At 57.4% G+C, this 27,351-nt stretch overlaps 5 protein-coding genes across 8 annotated transcripts in view; 3 read left to right on the forward strand and 2 right to left on the reverse strand.

The window, feature by feature from the left end:
• Window positions 1-6,247, forward strand: part of ARL16 (ARF like GTPase 16) — a 6,411-nt gene extending 164 nt beyond the window's left edge. The window contains exons 2-7 of one of the 3 annotated variants that reach the window (XR_011523245.1): window positions 183-241; window positions 717-830; window positions 1,624-1,739; window positions 1,894-2,581; window positions 3,552-3,678; window positions 5,467-5,705. Coding sequence is in view for 1 of the 3 variants with exons in the window: in XM_070561329.1 (XP_070417430.1) it covers window positions 183-241; window positions 717-830; window positions 1,624-1,739; window positions 1,894-2,065 (461 nt within the window). In the remaining 2 variants the exon portion in view is untranslated. Of the gene's footprint in view, window positions 1-182; window positions 242-716; window positions 831-1,623; window positions 1,740-1,893 lie in introns of all 3 variants that reach the window. The other 2 variants (XR_011523244.1, XM_070561329.1) reach the window with 2 other exon arrangements.
• On the reverse strand, window positions 5,672-12,413 carry CCDC137 (coiled-coil domain containing 137). Its single transcript, XM_008520393.2, has 6 exons — window positions 12,253-12,413; window positions 11,731-11,864; window positions 10,094-10,316; window positions 8,558-8,640; window positions 8,309-8,388; window positions 5,672-8,172 (listed from the first exon to the last, which is right to left on the reverse strand). The coding sequence occupies exons 1-6, from the start codon at window positions 12,405-12,407 to the stop codon at window positions 7,942-7,944; spliced, it is 906 nt and encodes a 301-aa protein (XP_008518615.2). The 5' UTR covers window positions 12,408-12,413; the 3' UTR covers window positions 5,672-7,941.
• On the forward strand, window positions 12,394-14,237 carry OXLD1 (oxidoreductase like domain containing 1). Its single transcript, XM_008520392.2, has 2 exons — window positions 12,394-12,657; window positions 13,625-14,237. The coding sequence occupies exons 1-2, from the start codon at window positions 12,598-12,600 to the stop codon at window positions 14,042-14,044; spliced, it is 480 nt and encodes a 159-aa protein (XP_008518614.2). The 5' UTR covers window positions 12,394-12,597; the 3' UTR covers window positions 14,045-14,237.
• A 217-nt stretch (window positions 14,238-14,454) lies between these two features.
• On the forward strand, window positions 14,455-20,210 carry PDE6G (phosphodiesterase 6G). 2 transcript variants are annotated; one of them, XM_070561330.1, is made up of 4 exons: window positions 14,455-14,809; window positions 18,346-18,551; window positions 19,061-19,101; window positions 19,572-20,210. In XM_070561330.1, exons 2-4 carry the CDS (start codon window positions 18,406-18,408, stop codon window positions 19,646-19,648), a joined length of 264 nt encoding a protein of 87 aa, XP_070417431.1. In that variant the 5' UTR covers window positions 14,455-14,809; window positions 18,346-18,405; the 3' UTR covers window positions 19,649-20,210. The 2 variants fall into 2 exon arrangements, with proteins under 2 accessions (XP_070417431.1, XP_008518612.1); XM_008520390.2 differs by lacking the exon at window positions 14,455-14,809 and adding an exon at window positions 16,742-16,788.
• Window positions 20,211-20,926: 716 nt separating this feature from the next.
• Window positions 20,927-26,351, reverse strand: TSPAN10 (tetraspanin 10). The gene is made up of 3 exons (XM_008520389.2): window positions 26,074-26,351; window positions 23,725-24,317; window positions 20,927-22,048 (listed from the first exon to the last, which is right to left on the reverse strand). Exons 1-3 carry the CDS (start codon window positions 26,128-26,130, stop codon window positions 21,619-21,621), a joined length of 1,080 nt encoding a protein of 359 aa, XP_008518611.1. The 5' UTR covers window positions 26,131-26,351; the 3' UTR covers window positions 20,927-21,618.
• Between the last annotated feature and the right edge of the window lie 1,000 nt (window positions 26,352-27,351).

Consider the following 27,351-nt stretch of genomic DNA (forward strand, 5'->3'; position numbering starts at 1 on the left):
CCTGGAGACCTGGGGGGCAGGGGCGCCTGGGGGGTGCTGGCTGCGCTCGGGGGACGGGTTGCGGGGGCAGGGGCGTCCGGAGGACCGGGGCTGGGGGTCCGGGATGCGGGGGCTCCTGGGGGGCGGGGGCTGACCGCCGGCTGCCCTCCTCTGCCTGCTCCCGGTCCTTGACTGCGCCGCACAGCTGAGCTCCCGGGATGGGAAGGGACACCTGGGCGATCCTCCCCCGACGCGGCCCACGGTAGGCGTCCGCCCTCCCGCAGGGCTAGTAGAATCGGGGACCCTTTGCGATTTGCAGAGGACTTTGAGTTCTAAGTGGAGGCTGGAATCCAGCCGGTCGATAGTTAAATATGGCCCTCGGGAGCCGAGTGGGGAGTCCCGGAAGGAGCCTGGTTCCCTTGAGGCAGAGCCGCAGTGGAGATAGGTGCCCCAGCCGCCCACCCCTCAAGACTGTTTTCGCTAGTCGCCCCACAGGGCGAATCCCACTGATGGGCGCTGGTACTCCGGCCACACCCGGCCCTGCGGGGCCAGGCCCTGGACCGGTGGAAGCATCTGTAATTCTCCTTGGGTATAGGTTTTGCCTTAAAGCCTGAGTCCTTGAGAGGGATCTGTTGAAGCTTAGATCACAGCATAGGAGGCTGTGCAAGTTGCTGTCTAGGAGTTTCGAATGGGAAGACGCCTGTATTGTCCTCTCTGCATCGTGTTTTTTTCCACAGGTGGGCACTAACCTTACTGACATCGTGGTCCAGAGAAAGATCACCATCCGGGAGCTAGGGGGTTGCATGGGCCCCATCTGGTCCAGTTACTATGGAAACTGCCATTCTCTCCTGGTAGGTCAATCCTTCGAACTGCTTTTAGGGAAGTGTGTCCCCATTCTGGCCTTGTCTTGTCCCCAACCTCACTTTGTATGAGATGGAGTTTGGGTTCCTGAGCGACTATGCTAGTCAAGGGAACAGGGCCCACACTAGAGCTGCTTTCTCCTGGGAAGCCAGCCTGATCCCAAGTGCTCCTGTTCCCGAGGAATATAGAAGCTCACGGAAGCCTTGCTGAGGGCAGTGTTTGTTCTCTGCACGTAACTGTCTGACATCTATACTGTCTGCCTTGTTGCCCCAGGTGTGTTTTTATGTTCATGTTTGATTTCTACATCCCTTTGGTTCTGGCAAGGCCTGTGCCCCAAATTCCAGACCTGCTCCTTGGAGAACTGATCACCACACAAAGAGACTCTGGGTAGGGGCCGGCCCAGTGGTGCAGCTATTAAGTGTGCACGTTCTGCTTCGGTGGCCCGGGGTTCACTGCTTCGGATCCCTGGTGCGGACATGGCACCACTTGGCAAGCCATGCTGTGGTAGGCGTCCCACATATAAAGTAGAGGAAGATGGGCACAGATTAGCTCAGGGCTAATCTTCCTCAAAAAAAAAAAGAGACTCTGTGTAGATGGAAACAAATGACACCAGGTCATTCTCGTGCAACTAGTTTCTCTCTGCTTCTGCCTGTCCCCAAAACCCTTTGTTTAAAAGTCATTTTGCCCTTCCTAAGCCAGTTCTGTGATGCCCAAGGGGAGAGATTTGGCAAGGACTGTCTTTCCTCGCAGGGTGGTCCTGATCTCTTTTTCCTTCTTTCACAGTTCATGATGGATGCCTCTAACCCCACCCAGCTGTCTGCATCCTGTGTGCAACTCTTGGGTCTTCTATCTGCAGAACAACTTGCAGAAGCATCGGTTCTGATACTCTTCAATAAAATGTATGCGTCTGTGAGCCGAGAGAGAGTGCAGGGGGTGCCTCAGGGCAGGGCTCCTTTGGAGTGTAGCCAGGAGGGTGGCTTGTTAGGAGAGGGTGCAGTGGGGCCTGGGGTAGCCTTGGGGCAGCCCGCTCTGACAGTGCTTCTTTTGCTGCAGTGACCTGCCCTGTTATATGACCGTAGAGGAGATGCAGTCATTAATCAGGCTCCCGGACATCATTGCTTGCGCCAAGCAGAACATCACCACAGCAGAAATCAGTGCCTTGAGAGGCACTGGCTTGTCAGAGGTGCTGCGCTGGCTCCAGGACACCCACAGAACCCACAGCTGACTACAGGGTGGAGGAATGTGGCTGTCCTGCTCTGTGGCGAGGAGGCAGAGCACAGCACTGCTTGGCCTCTGGCGGTTTATTCTTGCGGGGGCGGGATGGCTGAATGTGAGCCGTAGAAGATAGGCTTGTGTGCTGAGCTGAGTGATGGATAAATGGAGTCATCTAGGTTACAGAAACTCCTGACATCTTGCCTCTGTCCCCAGGGCTGGAAGGGGACAGGCCTGGTGGGTAGCTGGTGTCCTGCTGCTACTGGGTTTTGTTCCCCTCCCACCAGGAAACCCCCTCCTCTTTCCCCAAGGTGTTTAGACTCCAAGCACCACAGACCTCTTTCTACTGTGGTACAAGCTGTAGCCTGTGGCGGTCTGATACACTGATGGTGTGACCCCTGCTGGATGAAGCCAGTGTCACAGGAAGAACCAAGCCTAGAATCAGAAACCAGAGAAGCATTTCATTGGTGCATTTGTTACGTGAACACTCATTGCCCCGAGAAGCCAGGAGGATGTGGGGTTCCTGCAGGTAGGCGAGGGCTGGGAGAGGCTCCAGTGGAGCATGGGAGGTGCTGCCGGCGAGCTCATCACCAGGCCCTCAGGGCCAAGGCTCCCATGTCCCGCTCGTGTCCTTTCACAGCTGGGGGAGCTTTCTGGAGAACACGTATCGATTGGTATATTTGTGTCCTAAGGCCTCTGTAACAAATTACTACCAACTGGTGGCTTAAAGCAATGGAAACTTATGCTCACAGCTCTGGAGGCCAGAAGTCCAAAATCAAGGTGTCCACAGCCTCCTTGTGGAGGCCCTGAGGGAGAATGGATTCTAGCTGCTGGTAGTTTTTGGCGTTCCTTGGCTTGCAGCTTGCAGACCTTGAATCTCTGCCTCTGTCTTTGTGTGGCTGCCCATTTTTTTCTTATGGGGACACCTATGATTGGATTTAGGGCGCTTCTTAAGAGTAAACTGGTGTGTCCTCCAGAGTAGAGGTGGCTCACCCTAACAGTGGCGGGGATGCCCCCGACCCCTGTCTTTGGGGTCCTCCGCTGCTCTTGGGGGTCTGTTCTGGGTCCAAGCACCCTGTGTGTTGGAGCACTACACTCTCCCATGGCCTAGCCACCCCACCCCCGGGAGCTAAATTCAGTTCCTGAATCTGGGAACTGACACTGCTGAGGGTGCCACTCTTCTCAAAGGACGTCTCTGCCTGTGGATTCTTGTCAGCATGCTTTCATAGCATCTGGATAAGAACTTTCTTTAAGGGTTTGGGTTTCCCATCAAATCCAACACTAGGATAACAAAGGATAGCATTATGCAGCAGTGTAATGAAAAGTATGACGTTGTACATATGTTTAAATGTGACTAGTCTGAAAAAACACTTGGCTCTGAGAGAATCCACACGCAGGGTGTTGCGAGGCCTGTGTGTACAAGTAAGATGGCCAGTCTGGGATCACTGGTTTTGCCCCCACCCCCCCAATTTTGTGCAGATTGTTTTCCCTTTGTACAGAGAGAAACCAGCTCAGCCCTGTGGGAGGTTGGAACACACAGGAAGCTCCATCTTTGGTCTTCATCTCTTAAACATCCACTTTGAGCTGATGTACATCCACATCTCCTAAAGATCCTAGGAACGAAGGGTAGGTGAGAGGTGGAAGGATGCTGAGACGGGAGCTCCCCGAATCGGAGCCTGGGCAGAACCCCCTCAACTGTGCTTTTTCAGTGTGAATAAGGTGACCAGTCTGGGATGGCTGGTTTTGCTCCCCCCGCCCCCTATTTTGTGCAGAGTGTTTGTGTGACTGCGCATCCCGGGCTAGGAAGGAACAGAAGCTCAGGCTTTGCTCTATGTAGCTGTGGCCCAGCCAGAGCCCCGTCTGCCTCAGCAGCTCCCTCCGTCCCTGGATGCTGTCGCTTCGCCCAGTTTCCGGGGGCATGAGGGGAACCTCCTGAGAATGCAGATGCCAGGGAGGGAGGAGGGGTGACCAGGATCTAAACAAAGAAGGGGCAGCAGAGAAGCAGCTCCCACGAGGCAGGGTGGTGAAGGAGGGTTGACTGGAGGGGCTCCATTCCCACACTGGCAGAATGTGGATGCAGTTACCTCTCTCCAGTGGGAGGGAAAGCAGCACAGCCTGCAGTGTGGGCTTAGTGGGCAGGCCAGCAGTGGGGCACAGGAGAGGCCATCATGGGCCAGCTGCTTTGTCAGTACGAGTGGAGCCATCTGTCCTCAGAGCCCGGCACTGGGCACTTGCGGGGAGGATGTGGAAGGGCCAGGCTGCCCTTATCCTCCGGGTTCGCTCCTCCCGGTGACACGGAGCAAAGCAGAGGCCTGGTCTAAAATGCTGCGGCAGAGCATAGTCAAAGGCTGACAGTGCTAGGGTGCAGAGGGAAGCCCGTGCCTGCCACTGGGGACAGGTGGCTGGTCACCAGGGCAAAAGGAGAGGGCCCAGGAGGAGGACCGAAAGTATGGGGTGTGATGGTGTGACTGTGGGGCTGTCTACATCTGAGTGGGTGCATGTGTACACAGATGTGCATGTGTATGTGTCCAGATGATGGGGGTTTGTGCACGAGTGTACGTAGGTGAGTGTGCATGTGTGATTCTGTCTGGAATGTGTGTGCATGTGTATGTCTGAGTGTACTTGGAGTGTATGTGTGGCAGATGTACTACGTGTGATAAGATGGTGCATGTATATGAGTGTTGAGTGTGAGCACATGTGTGTGTTTGGATATGGTATGTGCATGTGTGGGTGTATCTGAGGTATGCATGTATGTGTGTGTGTGTTTAGGGGTGGTGTGTGGCACAGGGGTACCAGGAAAGCCAAGGCACGTCCTCCTAACAACTAAGCATCCGGCGTCAGCTGACTGCAGAGACAACATTCCCTGTTAACTGGGCGGCCATATGCTGTCTGCTTACCCAGCCCTGGCCCCTCCCCCACAGTCCCTGCTGAAAGTTTTTCCCTGTTTGATTTTGCGTATTCCCATCCAGGAGCAAGGTACACCTCTCCTTTTAGACCAGGGTTGCTCAGCATCAGCACTGCTGACAGTGTGGGCTGGATCATTCTGTTGTGGGACCGTCCTGTGTACCGTAGGATATTTAGCAGCATCCCCGGCCTCCATGCACTAGATGCCGGAGCACCCAAAACGTCTCCAGACTGCCCCCTGGCAACAAGACTGCCTGTTAAGAACCTCTGTGTTCTGTAAATCTTTCCTGTTCCCTGCTAGTTTGTAGTTTCCTTCATCCACGTTAACATTTCTTGACAAATTTACTTCTATATTAAAAATTGTCACTATTCTGAATGAAACCCACAATTCATTAACTTGTCTAATTTTACTGATATATATAAAAACTTTTTTTTTTGGTGAGGAAGATTGTCGCTGAGCTAATATCTGTGCCAATATTCTTTTATTTTGTATGTGGGACACCGCCACAGCATGGCTTGATGAGCTGTGTGTAGGTCCATGCCCAGGACCTGAACCTGCGAACCTCAGGCTGCCAAAGCAGAACATGCAAAGTTCGCCACCATCCCATGGGGCTGGCCCCCTAAAAATTATTTTCTTTTACTCATTTTTAATAGGCTACCTACTGAATTATCTTTATGTTATTCTTATGTATTTATACAAATACAAGAATCTCTATACACTACATAAATGTTTATATTTCAAATCTAAATTGCATATATTTTTTGAATTATTCACATAAATGATACAAATATACATTCTGTATTATATGTTTTCCTGTTATTTTGAGGTTTTCCAGGTCCACAACCATATCACTTGGCAAACAGTTTGTTACATTTGTTTTCTTGGTTTATTCCTCTGACCAGAAATTCCAGGACTATATTAACTAATGACAGTAGAAATTCTTGTCCTGTTCCTCATGATCTCCCTGGTATTTTGTCAGACGAGACCTGTAAGCCAGAAAGAGGTTCAGAACCACAGTTCTAGAAGCGCCAGTGGTGCCTGGAAGTCCCCAGAGCACAGACCAGTTTTAGTGAGTGACTGAAGTAACCACTGAAGATGGTGACCAGGAGTAGGCTGGAGGACACCCAGAGCCCGTGTCTAAACCCAGACGTTCTGCTTGAGAAGCAGAGGGACTGTTTGGAAGTCGGCTCCCTCCAGAATTCATTCAATCCTGTGCCCTTCATGCATGTCATCCAATGAATAAGGCAACAAAAATACAAGGCATTCAAATAAAAGGCAAATATTACCGTCTCCACAGTGCCAGACTTTGAGGAATGCTTAGAAAGAAGCAGCGCTAAACCCTCAACTCTGATTCCAATGCATCCATGCAGGCCCGGCTCCCTCCGCACAGAAGGCGCGGTCACTGAGCCGGAGCCGCCAGCCGGGCAGCAGAGGCACTTCAGCCCGCCCTCCAGACACCCTGCTGCCCTGGGCTGGCTCTCACAGGTCTTCCCACGGGGCAAGGTTGGCCCCAGGGCCCTGGTCCCGTGTGTGGGAAGCAAACCGAGTTCCCGGTCCTGACCACCCTGTGCGCCCTAGAGGCCGAGTCAGGGGAGCCTGCTCTACCACGGTGGTGGTGTTCTCCGAGAGCTCTGCTCCTAGTTTTTGTTGTTAAAATGCTGACTTTCTGGACAACAGGAGCCCAGGTGCACACCTCCCCCTCCTCCTGCCCAGTGTCCCTGCGGCCTGGATCCTAGGAAGTCAGGGGTCAGCTCAGCAAACCCACCCACCCACCCACACTCCTGCGGCACCCACAACTCTACCTCCTGGTTCTCGGAACCAGAGCTGCTGAGTCTAAAACCCTGACAAGTCTGCACTCAGACTACAGAAGCGACAGTACCACCCACACCCTGTGGGAACAGTGCATCCCACCTCAAGGGAAGGGCAAAAAGACCCCACTCCACTGCACGTGCACACTGGCTGGGCCCACCCGCACCTAGTGAGCTCCTGTCTGTGCCAATAGGAAGGGCCTGAGCCACGCACCAGCAAGGGGCTGGTGGCCGGCCTCCTCAGAGGGGGTGCACAGCCCCACTCCCTTCCTCCATCTGACAGCTGACAGCCTTCACGGCTCCCCAGGGCCCCACATGTGGGCACACTGATAAAATCGGGGTGCTCCGTCTGTTGGCACCAGTGGGAGATTCAAACCTTGCCAGGCACTACTCTTGGCAGGAACTCTTGCTCAGGCCCTCTAACCACAGGAGTCCCAGGCGAGGCTCCTGTCCTCGCTGTCAAGCCTCTTGGGACCTGTTTGAGAGGTGTGCCCTGCTCGCCACAGGGACCTCGATGACATAAGGACCAAACCTCAAATCTTCTCAAGTGTGGATGGCATCAGCAGTCTCCACAACTGAACCAAAACTTGGGTGGGCTCCACCAGCCTCTGTGGGGACCGTCACAGTGGAGCCACGAGCAAGTCTAGGTGATGACGCTGACCCCTTCCCCGGGGTCTGTCCCTCCTCCCCCAGTGCTGGCCCACATGTTCAGCCATGTTGCTCTGTTGAATCCAGCTGAGCCTGTTATCAATTTAGTCGACCTAAATCGGCAGCATCTACAATTAGTAGCCATCTAGGGACAGGATTACAGGATTGGCCCCGCTAAAGTGGCCCTGGGTTATGTCTCAGCCTGGACCTGTGTGTCCAGAACAAAGCTGTGAGTGACATCAGGTGTGCCCAAGTGGCTGCGTCTCAACCAGGCACGGGCCCCATCTATGGGGGCTCAGGGGACGGACGATGCCCCACGCGAGATATGGGTCCAGCGGATGGTCACTCGTGAAAGAGCAGTCCTTAAGGAGGAAAAAACGAGACAGCAAGGACCTGGCACCCTCTCCCACTCTTGAGAGGTGGTGTGCTAGGCCCTGGGAGTCCCAGGTGTGTCCAGGGAAAGGCTGCTCATCTGCAGGTGGTCTGCCGTCCCTCTCCACCCAGCTGCAGCGGCCTGGTCTCTCAGCATCACAGGTGTGGCTCTGGCGTCTTCCCAGAAGGGAGGTGGAGTGCCTGGGGTGTCTGTGGTGACCGTGCGCCCTGCTGCTGCTGCTGCCGCTTCTTTAGCGCCCTGTAGGCCTGCACGGCCCTCTCTCTCTCCTCCCCCACGATCCGCTGTCGAGCCAGCGAGGTGTTCAGAGGCTGGGACACACCACCAGGGCTCAAAAGCATCCTCAGCATCAGCGATTTCTTGCCAGGCTGAGAAACAGAAAGATGGAACGCTGAGGCACAGGTTGAGGAAGGAGGGGAGGTGACAAAGAGCCTAGGTTGCTCCAACAGCCTTAGCCCTGTGAGCACCAGGGCCAAACAGGGCCATTCCCCTGTCCCTGCTCACCTGGCCTCTGTTCATGCCCGTCCTGGGCCTGGCGGTCAGCTCTGGGGGCTGCAGGGCGACCTCACCAAACTTCACCGTGTCTGGAGGGCAGAGGAGCACAACTGAAACCTGCTGCCCACACAACCCCCACAGCCCGGCACCCAGAGTCACTGTCCACCCACCCACTGACCCTGGGGAGACACGGGTGCCCAGCCCCACCCCGCCTGCCCGCAGGACCCGGGCTGACACAACGGCTGCAGGAAGAGCTACCTCGGAGCAGCTCCTGCTCCAGCCTTTCTGCTGCCTTTTCTTCCCTTCTCTGCCGGACTTTATCCAATCGCCGCTTCTGGAACCTGGAGAAGAAAACCCAGTGCTGTGGAGATTCCCAACCTCTCAGTTCACTGGACTCAGGAGGCAAAGGTCACCCCTGCCCACAAGGGTTGCCCTATGGCAGAGCCCAGGTGGCTGCCTCCAAGTCCCCACTCCTGCCACCACCCACAACCCACTGCCACCCACCAGAGAGGGCCCTGAGCCCAGCAAGCCCCTGTAAAGTTCCAAGTAAGTGGTCCTCAGCAGGGGCAACAGCCCCCAGGGCCATCTGACAATGTCCAGAGACATTCTGGGCTGTCACAATGGGGGGGGTGCTCCTGGCACCTCCTGGGTAGAGACCAGGGATGCCGCTCAATACTCTACAGTGCACAGGAGAGCCCCACTCCAGAGAAGCATCTGGCCCCAAGTGTCAACTGTGCTGCTGTATCTAAAGGGCCTCACAAGGTAGCAGATACGTGACATGGCCTGTAATGTGACTTTGGAATCTTAATGTTTATTGACAGTTTTGGAGACCACTGTGGCTTTAGACAGTATCTGGGATAGGTTTTCTGTGATGTAATTTTCATTGGCTAATATGACTACATGTATGACAGGAATTCAGACATGGAGAAACTCCACAAAGGTGAAAACAATCTAACTTTCACAGCTTTTAGAGAAACTTCTGATGAAAGCTTGGCTTGCTTCATCTCTAAAGTTACAGTTAAGGCAGAAACATGTCTCAAAAAGCCCTTGTTTGTTGAAACAACCTCCCCAGACCCTGCCCACAGGCTCAGGGAGGTGGCTCATGGCTTCCGGCCTAGACTCCTCCAGGGCTGGGGGCGGGAAGAGCAGGGGAACTGCAGCTGACGGTGGGCTCCCTCCTGGAGCTGGACATCACCCTCAGGAACCATACAAGGATCTCGTCCGAGCCTCCATGGAGGTGCCGGAATTTTCACTTTACCGACAAGGAAGCTCAGTCTGAGAGAGGTCACAGAACTTGTATAAATGACAGCTAAAGGCTCTCAGATCTCCTTTAGATCAGAAAGGTGAACACTGGAAACTGATTTCCGTGGGGCAGGCACGGTCGCCGGTGGCCAGCAGGCCCTGCTGAGAGGGCAGTGAGCCTCATTTTTTTCTACTTCCCTACAGTAACTGACCCGGGCTGGACAGCTGGCCCTGGACCTCAGCTGGCTCTTGGACACCCGTGATGCTTTTCCAGAGAAAGGCAAAGACACAGCTATGCCTTCAGGATTCTGTGGGTTGGGAGCCTCCCTAAATCCTGAACCGTGAGATTAAGAAGCTCTGATACAGAGAAAAACACTTGCCAACTGACCAGGGCTGTACCTTCTTCCCACGCTTTCCCTGATCATGGGGTGGGATGGGGGTGCCCCATGGCAACAAGACGCTGTCGCTGCAGAAGATAATCATGGGACCCCACTGCCCTGCCTCCCCCAGGCCTCCAGGGCTAGACCCCAGCCCCTTCCAGCACCCACTCACGCTTTCTTCCGCTCCGACTTCTCCTTCTTGGGAGCTGCCTGTGTCTCAGGCTGCCGGTCAGCCTGGTTCTTGCTGAGGAACAGCACATGCTTGGCCTCCTGCTCCATGCGCTGGATATAGGCCCCATCGGACTCCCACTTCCCCTGCTTGAACTTGGGGACGGCGATGTCTGGCTCCACTCCCTTTGCTTCCTTCTCCAACGTCTTTCTGAAGGCCACCTGGGCTGAGGACAAAGGGAGCCCTCAGAGGGGGTGTGGTGTCAGGTGCTGGAGGGAGCAGGTAGGTGCCAGGCCGGTTGTCTACGCTCATTTCCCCTCCCGAGGCCACAGGAAGGGAAGACCAGGCTCAAGTGGGAGCAGCCCAACCACAGTAGCTAATGAGGATCTAAGCTGCCCAGCTCAGGGCACCCACAGGGATGGGATTCCCACAGCCCTGATAAACGTTAAAGATGTCCACCACAGCTCGGCTGAGAAAGGAAACAGGAAACAAACTAAATGTCCATTAGTAGGTGACTAGTTGAATGAATTCCCCTATGTTCATCCCGAGACTTCACTGCACAGCCGTGGGAGAGAGCACAGGGGAGCTACACGTAGGGATGTGGAAAGACCTATAAAATCCACTGGAAGTGAAACCCAGGACACTCAACAACGTAGAGAATGAAAGCATAGCTTTTACATCATAAACATGTGAAAATACACATGGTACTTCTCCAGCGAAGGCATACAAGAGGATGAACAGCGGGGTTCTCTCAGGGGAGGGAGCAGGGCTGGGCCTCAATACCTTTCAGAGCTCTTGGATTCTACCAAGGAGGTAGGCTTGTATCTTGTAAATAACCAAAAAGAGTGCTGATTCAATGGAGCACGGTTCAAAATGTGCCATCTTCCAGCAGGGGCAGCGTCCCTCCTCTGCCCCTCCCCTTCCTCGACTCTTTATTTCACTATGCCTTTGGCAGCTATAGCCCCCAGTGAAAAACCTAAGGTTTACAAAGAAATTATAAAACAGCATTGCTATAAAATCAGCCCCACATTTGGAAAAACAAATATGCACAGACAAACACGCTGGACTCCATTCCCCAGTGTGCCCTGCGTGTCACCTCTGGCAGAGGCTGGGAGGAGGGCACCCGGCCTGGCCTTGGAGGAGGGGAGGAAAGGTAACTTTCTCAGACGGGGTCTAATCAATTCTCCCTTTAACCTCAGGAAACCATCCACTTCTCTCCACCGTGGTTTCTGCACGCTGGTCCAGGGAACAGTTATTTCTCAATTGCAATAGCCTCACGGGCCTGCCATGTCCACTCTCACTCTCTCAATTGTTACGTAGTGACTTTTTCTCAGAGTAAATCTGAACCCACCATCCCGTTTGAGAGATCTCCACTGCTCTGGAGTGGAGATCAACACTCCTTATGTGAGGCCCCACAGGCTCCTTTTGCAGCTTCACCTAAAACCACACTGCCCCTCCACCAGTCACCATTTTGGCCCTGGCAACAGTGGCCGTCAGTCAGTCCTCCGTGTGCTCCTGTACCCTCGGACCACTGGATCTGGGCAGTGTCCTTTGCCTGAAATGCCATTAAATATTTGCGCAATTAAGTGTATTCAAACACACAAAGCTTTACAGCTCCCCAGCATGGGCCAGCACGTTACCCTCTTTCTTCCTCTTCTTGTTACTGATGGGGTTTTTCATCTCCTGGCGGATCCTCATAATCTCTCGGAGGCGGAAAGGGATTTCCTGTTCATCCGGGTTCTTGGGCTTGCAATTCACTTTCTTCTTCTCTTTGCTGGAAAGGAGAACACCAGAGTGAGACGCGTCCCAAGCCCAGCATAAGCAGAATCAGAGAAACCGAAGCTGGGCCTCGAGAAAGAAACTTCGCAGGCCACCCTGGCTGCCGCGGCGCGTGCGGGTCAAGGCAGCAGCAACCCCTCCTCTCACGCTCGCTCGGAGGCGGCCCCCGAACCGGGTTCTCCCAGGACGCTGGGTGAGGGGCGCTCCGAGAGCCCGGGGAGGCCCGTCGCTTCCTGACCTCGTCCGCCTCGCAAAGACAGCACCCCAGGAAGTGGCAGGCGCCACAGCGGAGACTCGCTCCCGCGCGCCCACCGCACCAACACCAGGGCGCTGGGCCCGGCCGGCGGAGGGGCCGGGAGAGACTCCAGAGCGGTGACACCCACCTGCGCGGCCGGGGCCACGGCGCCGAGCCCTGCTTCCCCCGCTGCTGCGGCTGCTGCCGGCCGTGCAGTCGCCCCCGGATCCCAGGCCCCGCCGCCCCTGCGGGTGCCGCCGCTCCGCGCCGAGCTCCCGCCATCTGCGCTCCTTGCGCTCCCATAAGAAGCCACTTCCGCCTTCCCGCACGGCCCGCCCCACAACCGCTACCTGCGCTTCCTGCGCTCAGCCCCACGCTCATTGGGACGGCGCTGTTCCCTGACGGGCTGCGATTGGACAGCGCGGCTGCCGCTCACGGCTCGGGCGGGGCCCTGGTCTGAGGCGCGCGTGCGCCGTGGGCCAGGCCGCCGGCGATGCTGCTGCGGAGCTTGGCCGTGGGAGGCCGGTCGGTGGCCGCCGCTGCTCGTGCGCCGGCAAGTACCGGCGGGGACCGGGGCTGGGGCGCGCTCGGGAGGCCGGGGCCCGGCGCCCGCCCGGCCTCCCCGCCTCCTAGGGGACAGCTGCAACCGCCGCGCTCCCGGTGGGCAGGACAGCCTGCGGGCCTCGCCTCCTGTCTGTTCCGCCCTGGCGGGGTGCGAGAAGGGCCGCTCTGCCACTGGGCAGGGCCCCGGGATAGCACCAGCCGGGTTCTCAGCTCGTTCACTCCTTCGGCAGTATCTGTCGAGCGTCTGCTGTGTGCGAGCCCTTGGGGAAGCCGCAGTGAACAAGGAGCTGATGCTTCTTGCAGGAGGAGTTGAAGAAATGAAGGAAATTTGGGCAGTGTCAGTCATTGCTGAGTGCTCTGGAGACACACAGAACAGGGAAGGGGCCCTGGGGACCTGGGCTGGGGAGGGAGGAAGGAGGGAAGGCTGCCCCCCACCCTCCCGCGGCCTTTGGGGGATGACCTGGGAGGCCTGGGCTTCTCGTGACAGAGGGACACAGAGATGAGAGAATGATGTGGTTAGTCAGGATGGTTGGGCGTGGGGGGCGTGGCTGTACTGGTTAGAGAGGGAGAGGTGGCTGTGTGGCCGAAGCTTACAGGCTTCCCTGCCACCATTCCTGTCCATAGAGCAGTTATCTTAGCTGGAGGTACCAAGCTTCTCCCCCCCTCCCCCCCTCCCACCCCGCCACTGCTGGAGTGCACACCTAGTGCCTGGTCCTGAACCCAGCACTTCTCATGAATCATAATTGTGTCGTGTTCATACCAACCATCATGCCCATTTTATAGACAGGAAACTGAGTCTAGAAAAGTAACTTGTCTAAAGTAACACAGGAAATGAGGAAGCCAAGAAGGACATGGAGCCCCCGACCAGTGACAGGAGGATGAAATTTCCCCAGAGCTGGGGGCAGGCGAGGCCTTACCAGCTTCCTAGAGACTCATATGCTTATCTGCATTCTTAGGGGCCACGCCGACTCTCCAGCTGGGACTGCTGCCAAAGGCTTCCTGAAGGCAGCAACATTCTGCACAGGCACCACACCTGGATCCGAGTCCGTGAAGGCCGCAGAGAGTTCACGAAGGACCATGTGGAGGTGGGCTCCCAATCAGGTGCAGACAGCACTAGGCAGCCCAAATCCTCCCTGCCCGGCAGGGGCCCCTTGGGACCCCCGTACCCCCTGCCACCTGAGCTCCAGCCCCCTACCAACTGCTGCATGAGCGGCTGTCCCAACTGCGTGTGGGTGGAGTACGCGGACACGCTGCTGCAGCACTACCAGGACGGTGGGGAGCGGGCCCTGGCTGCCCTGGAGGAGCACGTGGCTGACGAGAACCTCAAGGCCTTCCTCAGGATGGAGATCCGGCTCCGAGTGAGGAGTGGAGGCTGAGCCGGCCCAGCCAGACAGCCTCACCCGGACGGAGGCCCTCGCCCTAAGGGGCTCCAGCTTGGCGGTTCCTTATTGGGAAGCAACACTGCCTCTTTTATTTGTCATCTCTTTATGGGGCTTGTGTTGGATGCGAATAGGAAGAGTTATTTATTGACTTTATCTGAGAATAAATAAGTTCTCTGTGGTGGTTAGACAGGAGGCTTCTGTGTCGTTATATGTCTGTAAGGTTTGTGTTGCCTCATCAAAGAAAGCAGGGACAGGTGGTCATATTTACCGAGCACCCACAGCCTTCACCAACCTGTGAGGGTGAAATAAGACTCATTTCCTTGAATATTCAAGTGACAGTGACCCCGGGGCTCCCTTCCATGTCCCAGCATCCCAGAAGTCCTGCCCAGAGGTCAGCTCTGGTTACTCTCAACATGCGGCAGAGAGAGGACCATCTGGTCCCGTGAAGTTGCCATTGGCAAAGCCCTTGGTGCCAACGCCTGAAGGCAGCCCGGGAAGCACCCCATTCATCCAGCTGCAGTCAGCCCTCAGCTGCTCGGGTCCTTGGGAGACACCCTTCCACCACCAGGTAGAAGGCTGCAGGTCAGCCTCAGGGGCCTGAGCACTGCTTGGCCACCAGCCGTTTCAAGCTGCTTAGCCATGGCTCCCAAGGCAGTGGGCTTGGAAGGACCGGAAGACCTCGAGTGTTAGCCTTGGAACCAGCCTCCTGGCACCAGCCTGGTCCTTGGCTACAGACCTGGCACTGGACCATTGGCCCAGGTAGGACTTTATCTTAGGGCCCTCACTGCCCATCCCCATGTCCTGCTCACCCTCCTCCATGGAAACTTTCCCCCCTCATCCGCCTCCAAGCAACTCCAAGATCTGATTCCAGTGGCCTGGGCCTGGCGAGGGTTACATGAATTTATGCCTGTTTTATTCCTACTCATTTGGCTAAGATTGTAACAGGACTTCACGAGGGATTTGCGCTGATAAACAGGTCTTCCCAGGTTGGGGTCTTTAGTGTAAAGCCAGCGTTTCACAGAGAGATAGAGATCTGTGGACAGTAGACTAAAACCACGCAACCGCAAAATGTGCCATACCAATGCCTAACAAGACACGCAGTAGTTCAGGCTGTTGTCTTGGACAGCTAATGAGTGTCATCCAGAAGCATTCAGAGCTTTGGTGGGTTCAGAGAAATGTGATTATGGTGACATATTTATTAGAGTCTATCTCAGTGTCTAGTCTAACCCCTGTGATACAGATTTGAAAACAGTGCAGGAAAAGATGTTCCCCACATAGAGCAGCACAGCAGAGCTCAGTGTGCTCCGGGACCCCCTGAAGTCGTCCACGACATAGAGGGGGTTTATCTCAGAGATGTAGGAAGAGGGTTTCTATATTTTCCTCAAAAATAGGGATTTACAAAACGTCTTGTATATATGTGTATACACACGTATACATATATCCATATACACGTGTGTGTACTTGTGTACGTATGTATACAGCCCACCCAGTGGATCCTACGAAATTAGCCTTGTTTTAAAATTCACCAGTCGTGGAAAAGGCCCGTTCAGTGTGGGACATCCCCAAAGAGAAGCCACTGGCCTCGCCCCTTGCCATGGGGCAGGCCCCCTCCTGCATGTAAAACATGGCGGCTGAGGATGCCAGCACAGTGTCAGCACCAGCCTTGCTGAAACTACCGTCCCAGTGCGGATCTTGTCATTGTTCATTCATTCATTCATCCCACAGGTACTTATGGAGCGTCTGCCAAATACCTGGCACTGGGCTAGACTCTGGGATCCGGTGGAAATCTGTCTCCCCATTCTGCTCTAGTGTGGGAGACGGAGGTTAACACAAGAATTATCCAAACATACAATTACATGATAAGTGTGATGAAGGAAACTTCCAGCTGCTGTGAGGTCCTATGAAATAGGCATCCTGATACTGTGTGAGGGGTCGCCCCAGGGAGATGAGACTGGGGCAGAGCTCTGAAGGCCTAGGAGGAGGGAGCTGGGGGAAAGCAGAGAGGTGTAGAAAATGCACCACCCAGGGAGCAGCAGGTGCAAACGTCCTGGGGTGGAAGGGGCTCATCGGAGTACGGAGAACGAGAGAGGGGTGAAAGGTGAGGCCAAAGATAGGGGCCTGGCGGGTGCAGACATGGCCCGCTTGGCAAAAAGCCATGCTGTGGTGGGTATACCACGTATAAAGTAGAGGAAAATGTTCATCCATGTTAGCTCAGGGCCAGTCTTCCTCAGCAAAAAGAGGAGGATTGGCAGCAGATGTTAGCTCAGGGCTAATCTTCCTCAAAAAAAAAAAAAAAAAGATAGAGGCCTGGCTACACACGGCTTTGGGGGCCACAAAGGTGGGTTCTTCAGAAGTCAGAGGACTGAAAGAGAGGGAGAGGTGCAAGACGGCAGCCAGTGCGGGTTCATCTTCATTTCAAAGCTGAGCGGCTTCAAGAGAGAGTGCTGCTGTTCTCCTGCTGTTCTGTTCCTGATCACACTTCCCCTCCCTGTCCTGGCCCCGTCCTTGGCTTGTCCTTCCTTCAGGCCCTTGACCACACCTGAGCTGCTTCCCTGTCCCCCAGAAGCGTCAAGGGGGGGGGTGCCTGCCCCAGGGCCCCTGACAATCTCATTAGTGTGGTGTCAGAGGACAGTCCTAATCAGCTTACCCACAGCAGGATAAATGCCCAGGCCGGCACCCTGCTGAGGGAAACCTGGCCACTCACACCCATAACCCCCTGAGACCTGCCCCAGAGCTTGGTGAGTAGTGACCTTCCCAGGTCGCCTTTCCTGGTGGCCATTTACCCAAGGGTGTTAGTGGGCATCTACCCAGAGGGTGGGCAGCAGGTGGGCTTTTCGCCACCACACTTAGGCCTGGGTCTGCGAGAGTCCATCCCCGGCCCTTTCCATCAGAGAGGGTGCCCAGCCCATCTCCCTGCTCCCCCATGTCGAACAGTGGTGCAGGCCATCCCCGAGACAGCAATGGTCTGGGAGCCTTAGGCCACACATGCTCAGCCAGCTTGAGTGGGCCCCAGCCACAGCGGGGGCTGGGCCCTGGGCAGCTCAGGCAGCAGTTTCCATGGGGACAGCATGATAGCTGGAGCTCCATCAGGGCCCCTGGCTGTCCTTGCCAGGCCTATGGCCTGGGACTGGGGAGGGGGTCTGACTGGGCCTATACATCTGGGCTGTGAGGAGTGGGGTTGTGGGGTCTGAGCAGCCAGCACCACCAGGCCTGCTGCTGTCCGCCTTAGACCCCACGCAGATCCGGCTCCTGAGCCCTGGTTCCTCCCAGGCTGGTGCTAGTCCTGGCACAAAGGCTGCACCTTAGGGAGGGATGGTCCATGGCGGGGTCCACCCCAATCCCAGGTGCCCTGGACCTGCCGCCAAGCCTTGCTCCCTGTGGGGCCACCTGTCCTCACCTCGCAGTTGGTCTCAGTCCTGACGCTCTAGCAGGGAGCTGACGGTAGCCCAAGGCTGGAGTCAGGCATCACAGCCCACAAGACCGAGGGCAAGAAACAGGACCCAAGAGGTGGTCCTTGGGTTCTCCAGTGCCAGGGGCAGTGGCTCCTGTGTGTCATGTGCTTAGCCCCAGACCCTTCTGGGCTCATGGTGTTCCCTGAGGGATTAGAGTCTCCCTCTGGTGTTAACAGGCTTAGAGGAAGCCGAGCTACCCTTGGCCAAGGTCACTGGGGCTTAGGGCATCTGGGGAGAGGCTCTGGGGGAGAGGTGGGGAGGTCACCCTTTGAGGTGGGTGCAAGGACACTGGCCTTGTCTGGAGCAGCGGAGAGACCTGCTCAGCCACACCCGAGCCAGGCAGGTGATGTTGGCGTTGAGTGGGCTCCAAGCGCAGTGAGTGGCCAGAGGATTTACCAGCAGAGGGAAGACACTGCTTGGGTGAGGGTTACACAGCTCAGCTGGGCGTCTCATTCTGAGACAGGGCCCTGCTCTGCCCAGGCACCTTGCCCTCCCATTTTTCCGGTCATTCTTCATCAGCACCACTGGGTGCTGGAATGTCACCATGAATGAGACCGACTGTCCCAACCCCCAGGGATAGGGGTGGGGAACAGAGGAGAAGGGGGAGACGTGTGAGGAGGGGTACACTTGGGGGTCACCCAGCATTCCCATTCCCCTGCCTAGCCCCACGTCGAGCCCCACGAGGAGCTGGTTGGGGCCTGCCATCAGGGTCGTACCGAAGGGTGAAGGCCAGCAGAGCTGGATCTCATGTTTCAGGGTTTCCTCTGCTCTGGTGGTCAAGATCTGCGAGGGGCATCAGTAGCAGGAGGGCTGACTGGGATCCCCGGCCTGGTTTACCCCCAGCCCACAGCGTGAAGGAGTCCAGAAGCCAGAGGCCACCACAGGGGGTCTGCCGGCCTGACCATGAACCTGGAGCCACCCAAGGCCGAGATCCGGTCCGCCACCCGGGTGACCGGGGGGCCCGTCACTCCCAGGAAAGGGCCCCCCAAGTTTAAGCAGCGACAAACAAGACAATTCAAGAGCAAGCCCCCCAAGAAAGGCGTCCAAGGGTAAGCACAGCTCAAGGAGGGGAGCCTCTGCAAGGGGATGGAGGGCCAGCCCCCCCACCCAACCCCCCTGATCCTCAGGTGGCATAGGAGGGCGGCTGTGCTGTAGCTGGGAGGCTGGGGAGGGGCCTCAGCCACCCTTTCCTGGCTGGGTGGTCCCATCATGCTAATGGGATGGGGCAGTTCCAAGGGCCCGAGCCCAGCCTGTCTCAGAGCCCCCCACTCCCCAGCATGGGAGGAGGGACAGGGGGATGCTCAGAGGGCTCCAGTCACCCTCTCTAGCTGGTGTTGCCATCAGGTCTCGAAAGCACCCACTCCCACCTGAGACTCAGCCACAGCCCCCTCAACCGACTAGTGTCCCTGCACACACACTCACAGCCCACGTGAACACACCAGGGACACACTCCCAGACACACCACGCTCTCAGGAAGCTGAGTCAAGAGCACACACGCCCCCCTCCCCCAACCCCACTCTCTTCCTGGCCACAGTCCCTGACTGCTCTGTCCTCACAGGTTTGGGGACGACATCCCTGGAATGGAAGGCCTGGGAACAGGTATGACGACTGCTAGGGTCCACCCAGCTGCCCCCTCACCCACCGGTGTGCCCAGGCCCAACCTCCCTTGCTTTCTCAGGCCCAGGCTTATTTAGGGTGTCACCCGCCCCGAGCCTGTCCTTTGTTTTCTCCCCCAACATCTCCCCCAACAGTGGAAACTGAAGCTTGTTCTCATTTGTGGGTTCACCGGGTTCTTGGAGGGGCTGGAAAAGAACAGGGCGCCCTTGCCGTCCCCTCCCCCTGGCAGCAAGGCCCACCTTCCTCCAGTCCCTCCCTTGGGCCTGCTGTAGCCACTCTTCCTGGGCAGGACACCCACTCCACACACCCCCAAAGCTGGTGTGTCCTGGGAGGAGGCCTCTACACCCAAGACGTGTACTCTCACCACTTGGGGTGTAGATAATAGGGCCCCGAGGGATAGTGGCTTCTGAGGCCATGGCACCCTCCTGGACACTGGCCTCCTTCTTTTGCAGATATCACAGTCATCTGCCCATGGGAGGCCTTCAACCACCTGGAGCTGCATGAGCTGGCCCAGTACGGAATCATCTAGCACCCAGGGTCCCGGGACCCTCCACCCTGCTGTCTGCTCCAACCCCTGCTCAGGATTCCTGTGGAGGAGGCCCACCCCCCAGTGCAGTGTGTCCGGATTGCCCAGATTGTGTCTGGAGACCTGCACAGGGCAGCGACTTCAGGCCCCCAGACACTAGTTCCCAGGAGCCCACCATCTCCCCACAGGATGCCCTCTTGGGGCCGGCCAGGCCCTGCTTAACTTCCCGAGACTCTGGCCCACACCCCCAGGCTTGCCCTTGGAGACAGGGAGCTGGACCCCAGCCCCTCTCCACTGGTGGCTGGAAAGCCAGAGCAGGACCTCCCAGGAGTGTCCCCCTCACCCAGGCCCCCATCCTCCCTGTCCCAGGGTGAGAACAAGCCCCTCCCACTAGCCCGTCCCAGCAGGCGCCCTTGGGTCTGGGATGGTTGTGGGCAGGAGTCCTGAGGGCATCAGCAAGAGAGCAAGGCCACTGTGAACCATCATGCCTGCAGGACCTCGTCCTTTCCAACATGGCCCATGCTTGCTGTCCTTGTTTCAAAATAGAGTTAGTGCACCCCCACTTGCTCATTTGGGGCATGTTGTCAGTAGAATGTATGGATGAAGGTGCAGGGCAGTGGGGGCAGCAGGGCCCTGGCCAGGCTGAGAGGGAAGAAAACCCATCGGGCTCTGAGCCTGGCTCTCTCATGGCCGGGGACACAAGCAGCCAGGCCAGGGCTGGGACGAGGCAGGCAGGTGGCCTCGCGCACTCCCAGTGGCCAGAGCAGGCCTGACCGAGAAGGTGGGACAGGACAAGGCCCAACAACAGCTCACGCCAGGAGGAGGGAACGTCTGTCCCCTCCTCACAGGTGAGGAAACAGGTGCGGAGAGATTCGGTAACTTACCCAGTGGCCCAGCCAGCCTGTCCTTAGTGTCCACTAAAGCTGGTCAGGCACCCACTCGTGACCTGGCAATTCCACTCCTGACACCACAGCCAGGAGAAGCAGGGCCACCTCCATACCAGACCTGTGCAAAACTGTCGCTGGCAGCAGTCATTATCCGGAAGCCACCCAGGTGCGTGTCGACATGGACCAGGTGTGGTGACCAGATGGTGACTCTCGGGAAGGGCCCTCAGTGATCCCGTTTATGTGAAAGCCAGGAAAGGCCACACTAACCGAAGGCGGTGAAGTCCAAACAGGGGTGACCACAGGGAGGGGCTGGGGGAGCCTGCTGGGGCTGAATTTTGACCTGGTGGTGGTTCCCCAGGTGTTTAGATAGGTAAGAATTCCTCGTGCTGCCCACTTAAGATTGGTGCAATTTACTGCATGAATGATACATCTCAATAACATTTACTGCCCCCCAAAAAAAGAATTCTGGAGGAAGAGGCCTGGGCCTCACCCTCAACCACCACAATGGATAGCAAAGGGGGAGGTGGCCCCAGAGGAGGGCAGATGCCAAGCTGTGGTAAGGAGCTGGGTCTCAGGGTTAGGCCTTGAAGGTGGGGGTCTGAGGCTGGCCTCAGAGGCGGGTGGGAGATGGGCCTTGGACGTGGGACCTCACAGGCAGGGCTCAGAGTTGGGGGCTTGGCCGCAAGATTTCATCCAGTCCCTGTCCCACCCCATTCTCCCTCCCAGCCAGGTGGCTTTGCCTGCATCCTCTGTGGGAGGCAGACGCTGGCCCGGCAGCACCTCTTGGGGGTCGGTCTACACTTAGACCACAGTGGCTTTTGCAAGCGATCAGGCAGTGTGAGTCAGTGGATCTGGGGGCAAAGCCTCCAAAACAGAGCGAAATCAGGTGGCCGCCGGGGACTCATTCCAGCCGAGCCTTGGGGAAACAACAGAACTGAGAAGGAGGCAGGCAGGCTCAGCCCTTGGGGAGAGGGGACCCTGGGGAGCAGAGGCCCAGCAGGTGGAGGAGGCTCGGGTGTCCGAGGTGCACGTCCACAAGCACCCACGCAGGTCACTCTGACGCCTTCCCTGGGAGGGTCCCAGACTCTATCCCACTGCCCCCATCTTTTGTCCCCGGTGCCAGTCATCCCCAGCCAGCTTGGCAGAGGGCCAGACATCAGTTCTGGGACTCCAGTGGCTAGGCCTACCTTCCCTCTCCCCTCCGGGGCTCTCCGCCGCCCCCTTGCGGCCAGCCAGGACCCTCAGCAGCTGGGTGGCCAGCAGGAGCTCTGCCCCCTGGACCACCACGACTGTGATCAAGCAACTACCCACGACCGGGATATTTCCTCGCAGCCACTGTCGGAGTGGGGGGCCGCAGCCCTCCAGGTGCACCACTCTCTGAGCTGCATCCTCATCCAGGCCCAGGACCCCGAAGCCACACTGGTCATTGACAGAGGCTCCATCTTCCCAGGGGTTGATGCAGCAGGAGGCAGGAAGGCTGCAGGCCTGGACCCCGGGGGAACTGCAGTTAAAGAACCTGCAGGGCACACAGGGCGTCAGGCTGGAGGGCAGCACCCACTGTTTTGGGACTTGGTGCTGCACAGAGTGTCTCCCATCCACCTTCAAGCTTCCATGGCCACACACACACACACAGAGGTGCACACGCATGCACACACACCCACACTCATGCACATGCACACGTTCACGCCTGCATACACACAGGCATGAATTCACACAGGCAAGCATGTACACATACATATGCACATGCACACACAGACACACACACAATACCCAGCTTTCTATAACTGATCCTGGCATGTGGTAGCCCTCTGCACATGCAGGCAGATGTAATAGCTTCTTGGCTAGAGGGGCCATATTTAATGAGATGGTTGAAGGGGAGACAAGCATTTGATGAGGGGTGGAAATAAAGGCAGCCTGGCTCTCGGGCCAGGCCGGTGGTGCAGCAGTTAAGTGCCCATGTTCCACTTCGGCGGCCTGGGGTTCGCTGGTTTGGATCCCAGGTGTGGACATGGCACCACTTGGCACGCCATGCTGTGGTAGGCATCCCACATATAAAGTAGAGGAAGATGGGCACAGATGTTAGCTCAGGGCCAGTCTTCCTCAGCAAAAAAGAGGAGGACTGGCAGCAGTTAGCTCAGGGCTAATCTTCCTCAAAAAAAAAAAAAAAAAAGACAGCCTGGCTCCATAGATGCTGCTGAGTTGGTTTGAGCAGTGGAACTGGAGTGGGAGAAGGTGGGATGAGGCCTGACAGAGGCCTCTTTAGTGGTCACTGGGTCATAGTGGGGAAGTGAGGGGCAGCACTGGCCAGTGACACGAGGTGGGAGGCTTGGGAAGAGCTCCCAGGGCTGCCAGGGAGTGTTGCTCTGGTCACAGTCCCCAGTCGCCCTTGGCCTCCGACAGGTGTCCAGGACCCTGCAACCTGTAGGCTCATCCCCCTCACCTTCCCTCACAGGCACTGCCTCATCTCCCAAAAGAGTGGGTCTTGTAAGGAAGGGGCTCAAAGGATAAGTGGCCACAACTCCACAGGGAGCTGCCACCAATCCAAGGTCACATGCAGCCAGCAAACAAGAACAACCCAGGTGCATGCTTCTAGAGTGCCTGGCACATGGATGGGCTCCACACGTGTTAGTGACTGTTGGGTACGAATGGCTGGTTTTTGAGAGTCTCCACATGACTCCATCTCTTGTGGTCAGTTTCCCCTGGATACACACACCAGGAAGGCCCAAGGGGGGAGCATATACCATCTGTCGTGAGTGTCACATAGAGAGCAGATGCTGCTCCAGAGTCTGTGCATTGGGGACAGTTGACAAAACAGATAGCCTCGAGCAGAACAAAAAAGAAACTGCTGTGCGCCTGAGCAGAGAGTGCTGAAACACACACGCACACACGGTGGAGGGAGGACTGTGGAGTCGTGGTCCAGAATGACATCCTGAATCAACCTAAAAGTTATTGTCATTTGACATTGAGGTGTTTTGTATGATGTCCTTACCAAAGAAAATCCCCCAAAAGTGACTTTCTAAGTCTGCTGGCTGGGCTTCTCCATTAAGATCCTTGCGTGTCCACCTGGCCCTGGCTGGGTCTGAGTGTGTATGTGTGCAGACGTGTGTGTGTGGGGGGTGACCCCCCTCCAGCCCCGGGGACCCTGCTGACCACCAGAGGCCACCCTCCTCCCTCCCGCGCTCCGGGACTCACAGGTTCCTCTGCCAGTCCTGGTAGGAGGCGGCCCCGCAGCACTGCAGCCTGAGCTGGACTTGGTCCATGAGGAAGCGCAGGTCTGGGTCATCCTGGTAGTGGGTGATGGCCACACGCAGGGCATGCTCCAGGCCATCCTGCAGTGGGCCCCAGAGGGCTACCACCAGGGCCCCCCACACGGCCTCCAGCACCAGGAAAGTGAGAAGGCCTCCCGAGAAGCAGCGCAGCAGGCAGGCATTCTCGCAGAGGGCACCCAGGCAGCCCGCCAGGCTCACCACACTCACCGCCAGCCCCCCCAGCACCAACCCCAGCATGGGGTCTGCAGGCAGGGGGCCCCCCCAACTATTCCCCAGAGAGCCCCTGATGGCCAGGCCCCAGAGCCCCATGGCCAGGGCCAGCAGGCTGAGCAGAGAGAAGAGGAAGTTGGATAGGAAGGTCAGGCACTTGAGGCAACTTCTTCCCGAGGGGAGGAAGGGGACCAGGCCTCCCCCAAGGCCTGTCCTCCAGGCCTGGCCCTCCTGGAGTGCTGGACCCAGGTGGCTCGAAGTGAGTGGGCTGCTCCCAGAGAGGGGTGGCTCCTGGCCCCCAGCGTCCTGCAGAGGGAGGAGGAAAAGGGAGACCTTGCCAGTGCCACCCCATTCCCACAGACCCCTGACAGTCAGGAGGGAGGAAACCTCACAGCAAGGGGTAGAGCCGGCAGAGGGGAGAAAGCTGGACGGTGGAGGGGGGAGGGGGCTCAGAGATCCTAGATGGCCAAGACATGGAGCCTCCAGGCTTGTCGTGCTCGGCCGGGTAGCAGAGGGGACAGTGAGGGTCCCAGCACCTTTAGAACAGGGGGATTACTACCCCCTCCAAGTCCGTGGTGGAGATTAAGCAAGGCGATGGTGGGAAATAACTATTCCCGTTCCACGCCTCTCCCCTCTGCACCTGTGTGGCAAAAGACGTGGTCACTGGGGGGCTTCTCCAACCAGGCCAGGAGGTTGGGGCCCACCAGGCAGAGGGGCTGGCCCAAGTGACCACCTTCACTGCCTCTGAAACCAGACCTGATGTCCCAGAATCCACTTGGTCAGCCCTGCTAACTGAGTGCAAGTGCTGTGCTGGGCCCACGACAGTGGGGGACAGGCCAGGGCCCTGCCCACCCGGCTCCCGGGGCAGGGAGAAGGGCCACCAGGAGACCAGGGCTCTGTGGGACGCAGGGCCTTCCAAGGGGCCCCCTCATCCTCTAGCAGGACTCAGCCAAGCCTGGGGCTCCTGGCCGTACCAAAGTGAATAGTTAAGGGGTGCTGAATGTTGGGGGCCTGTCCCCCCTCACAATTCCCCACAGAGGAGTGGCTCATTGATCGGTGAGGTTTAGAGAAACTGCAAAGCCTGTTCTACTTGGCCGCTTAATGGACGATCTCAATTTCAGTTCTGCCTGCCCCTTCTTCCTCACTTGACCCCCTTGCCCCGCAGGCAGGTGTGGGAGGGCCTTCTGGTCTCTCTCTGCAGGAGCAGAGGGACAGCCTGCCCCTGCCAGCCCCCGCTGGGGAGGCCCGCAGGCACCCAGCTCTGCCAGTGATGAAGTTTGAATGGGGGGAGGATTAGGAAGCTGACACCCCACGTCTAGGCAGGGGTCCCATTCCAGTCCAGTTTACCAGGAAGAAGCTGCCCCTCATCCCCACCTGTCTGACTCTGTATGGATGCTTCATTTCTTCTGAACTCAGAGCAGAGGGAAGGAGGGCTATTTATCAGCCCCCCAGACACCAACAAGCCAGTAGGAGCGGAAGGACAGGCTGCCAGTGCTAGGTTGGGTGGACTGGGGCCAGAGGAGGCCATGGGAGTGGACGTGGGCTGGGGACGTCACCTTGCAGCTCCACGGTCAGGTGGGAGGGATGTTGGCCTTTAGTCCCTCCTTCACCCTGAGCCAGAGGTCGCCCCCAACCCCTTGTCCGGGGGCCAGCACTGGGCTGAGAGAACAGGAGCAGTGGGGAAGGGGCCACAGGGGAGGTGAGAAGGCCAAGGGGCCTGTGGGGGGAAGTCACAAGTGGAGGGGGACCAAGCCCTGGGCGTGTGCTTTCCTCGGGGCATGGACACATCTGTGCAGTGTCAAATGCAAGGACAAGGTCGGGTCACATTTCAGAGTCTGAACGGGGTGCTGGGTGAGGTGAAGGAGCCTGACTGGGAAGACCTCAACCCCAATCTTAGCAGCTTCTCATGGACATCCGCCGCCTGGCTAACCCCAGCATACGGCAAGGCTTGGGATGGGGCTAGGGGCCAGGGTGTGTAAGAACTGGGCCCAGGGGCCTCCCACGGGCCTTAGGGCTGGGGACATCTCCAAACCCAGGGGAGGCCACCAGGGCACTGGCTTACCTGGGACAGCAGGGGGCTCCTTTCCCCCTCTTTCATCCTCCACCAGCACAGGCACATTGGTCCCCTGCCCAGCTTCTCTGGCTGGGACACCGGGCCTGATGCTGCCCCTGTCTCTGGCTGCTCTGGCAGCTATGAGCCCCACCAGGACGCTGTAGTCACAACCGGATCATGTGAGGAGTCACATTTTAGGGCTTAAGACAGCCTCTGCCTGTTGAGATGCAGACGATCTTTCTTCTCGAGCCCAGATTCTTGGCTCTTTCTGTGCATTCCCTGAAGTTCTGCGTAAGCACAACGTGGATGGGGCTGTCAGGGTGTGGGCCTCGTGGCCATCACTACAGGGCCCTGGGGTGGGCCTCAGCCTGGCAGGTTTCTGGCTGCTCCATCAGCTCACCCAAGAGATCAGACCCTGTTCACAGGAATAGTCCCTGGAGACCTGCCCGCAGCTATAGGCAAGATTATTCCCCTGATTCATTCATGGTAAGAATGAGACAATATCCATTGGCCAGCTCACATCCTTCCTGGTTTCATGGTACCTGGGTTCCCCAACCCTCTGGGCTTCTCAGGGGCAGGACTTTGTCACAGTCAGCATTGTGCCCTAGTGCCTGGAAGGACCCGGGCCACGCAGCCACCCTGTGGATGGACAGAAGGTGTGCTTGACACTCTGACTCTGTTTCATCTCGTCTTCTCTCAGTGGCTAGGACAGTGGTGGGAAGGAAGGCTCAGAGGGGACCCCCACCTGCTTGGGCACGCACGTCTCCCCACCTCCCTTGTTCCATTTGTGAGGCTATGATGTGCACGTCAGTTGTTGGCTTCCGGGCACCTCTGATGGTCGTGGGGGCAGAGACTGGGAGGAGACCTTCTGCACATGCGTGTTTTCATGGCAGGAGAGAGGGTGACCTCCGGGGCATGCCAGGGCCCCATCCCGTCTCCACCATCCTCCCCACCGGGGTTTGGCATTCCAGCCCCAGCTTCTCTTCCCCACTTTACCCACCACTTCACAATCCAGCCACAGGGGCTGCTGGCTGGCCCCAAATGGCCCCACACTCGTACGACCCGACCTTTGCCATCCCCTGAAATCTCCTTCCTGCGTCCAGCTCCAGACGTCTCCTGCCCAGGGGGCAGTGGGCTCCCCCTTTCTGGGCTTCTGGAGCGCTTTTCGCTTCTATTCTGATGTACTCAATTTTGCTTCATTTACTATTTCTCTCTGTTCTTGCTTCATGTCCCCCTACGAGCTTCCCACAGGACAACCACAGCCTGCGCCCATCCTAATTTCCTGAC

This window comes from Equus przewalskii, chromosome 10 (genome assembly GCF_037783145.1).
Source record: "Equus przewalskii isolate Varuska chromosome 10, EquPr2, whole genome shotgun sequence".
Classification (NCBI taxonomy): Eukaryota; Metazoa; Chordata; class Mammalia; order Perissodactyla; family Equidae; genus Equus; species Equus przewalskii.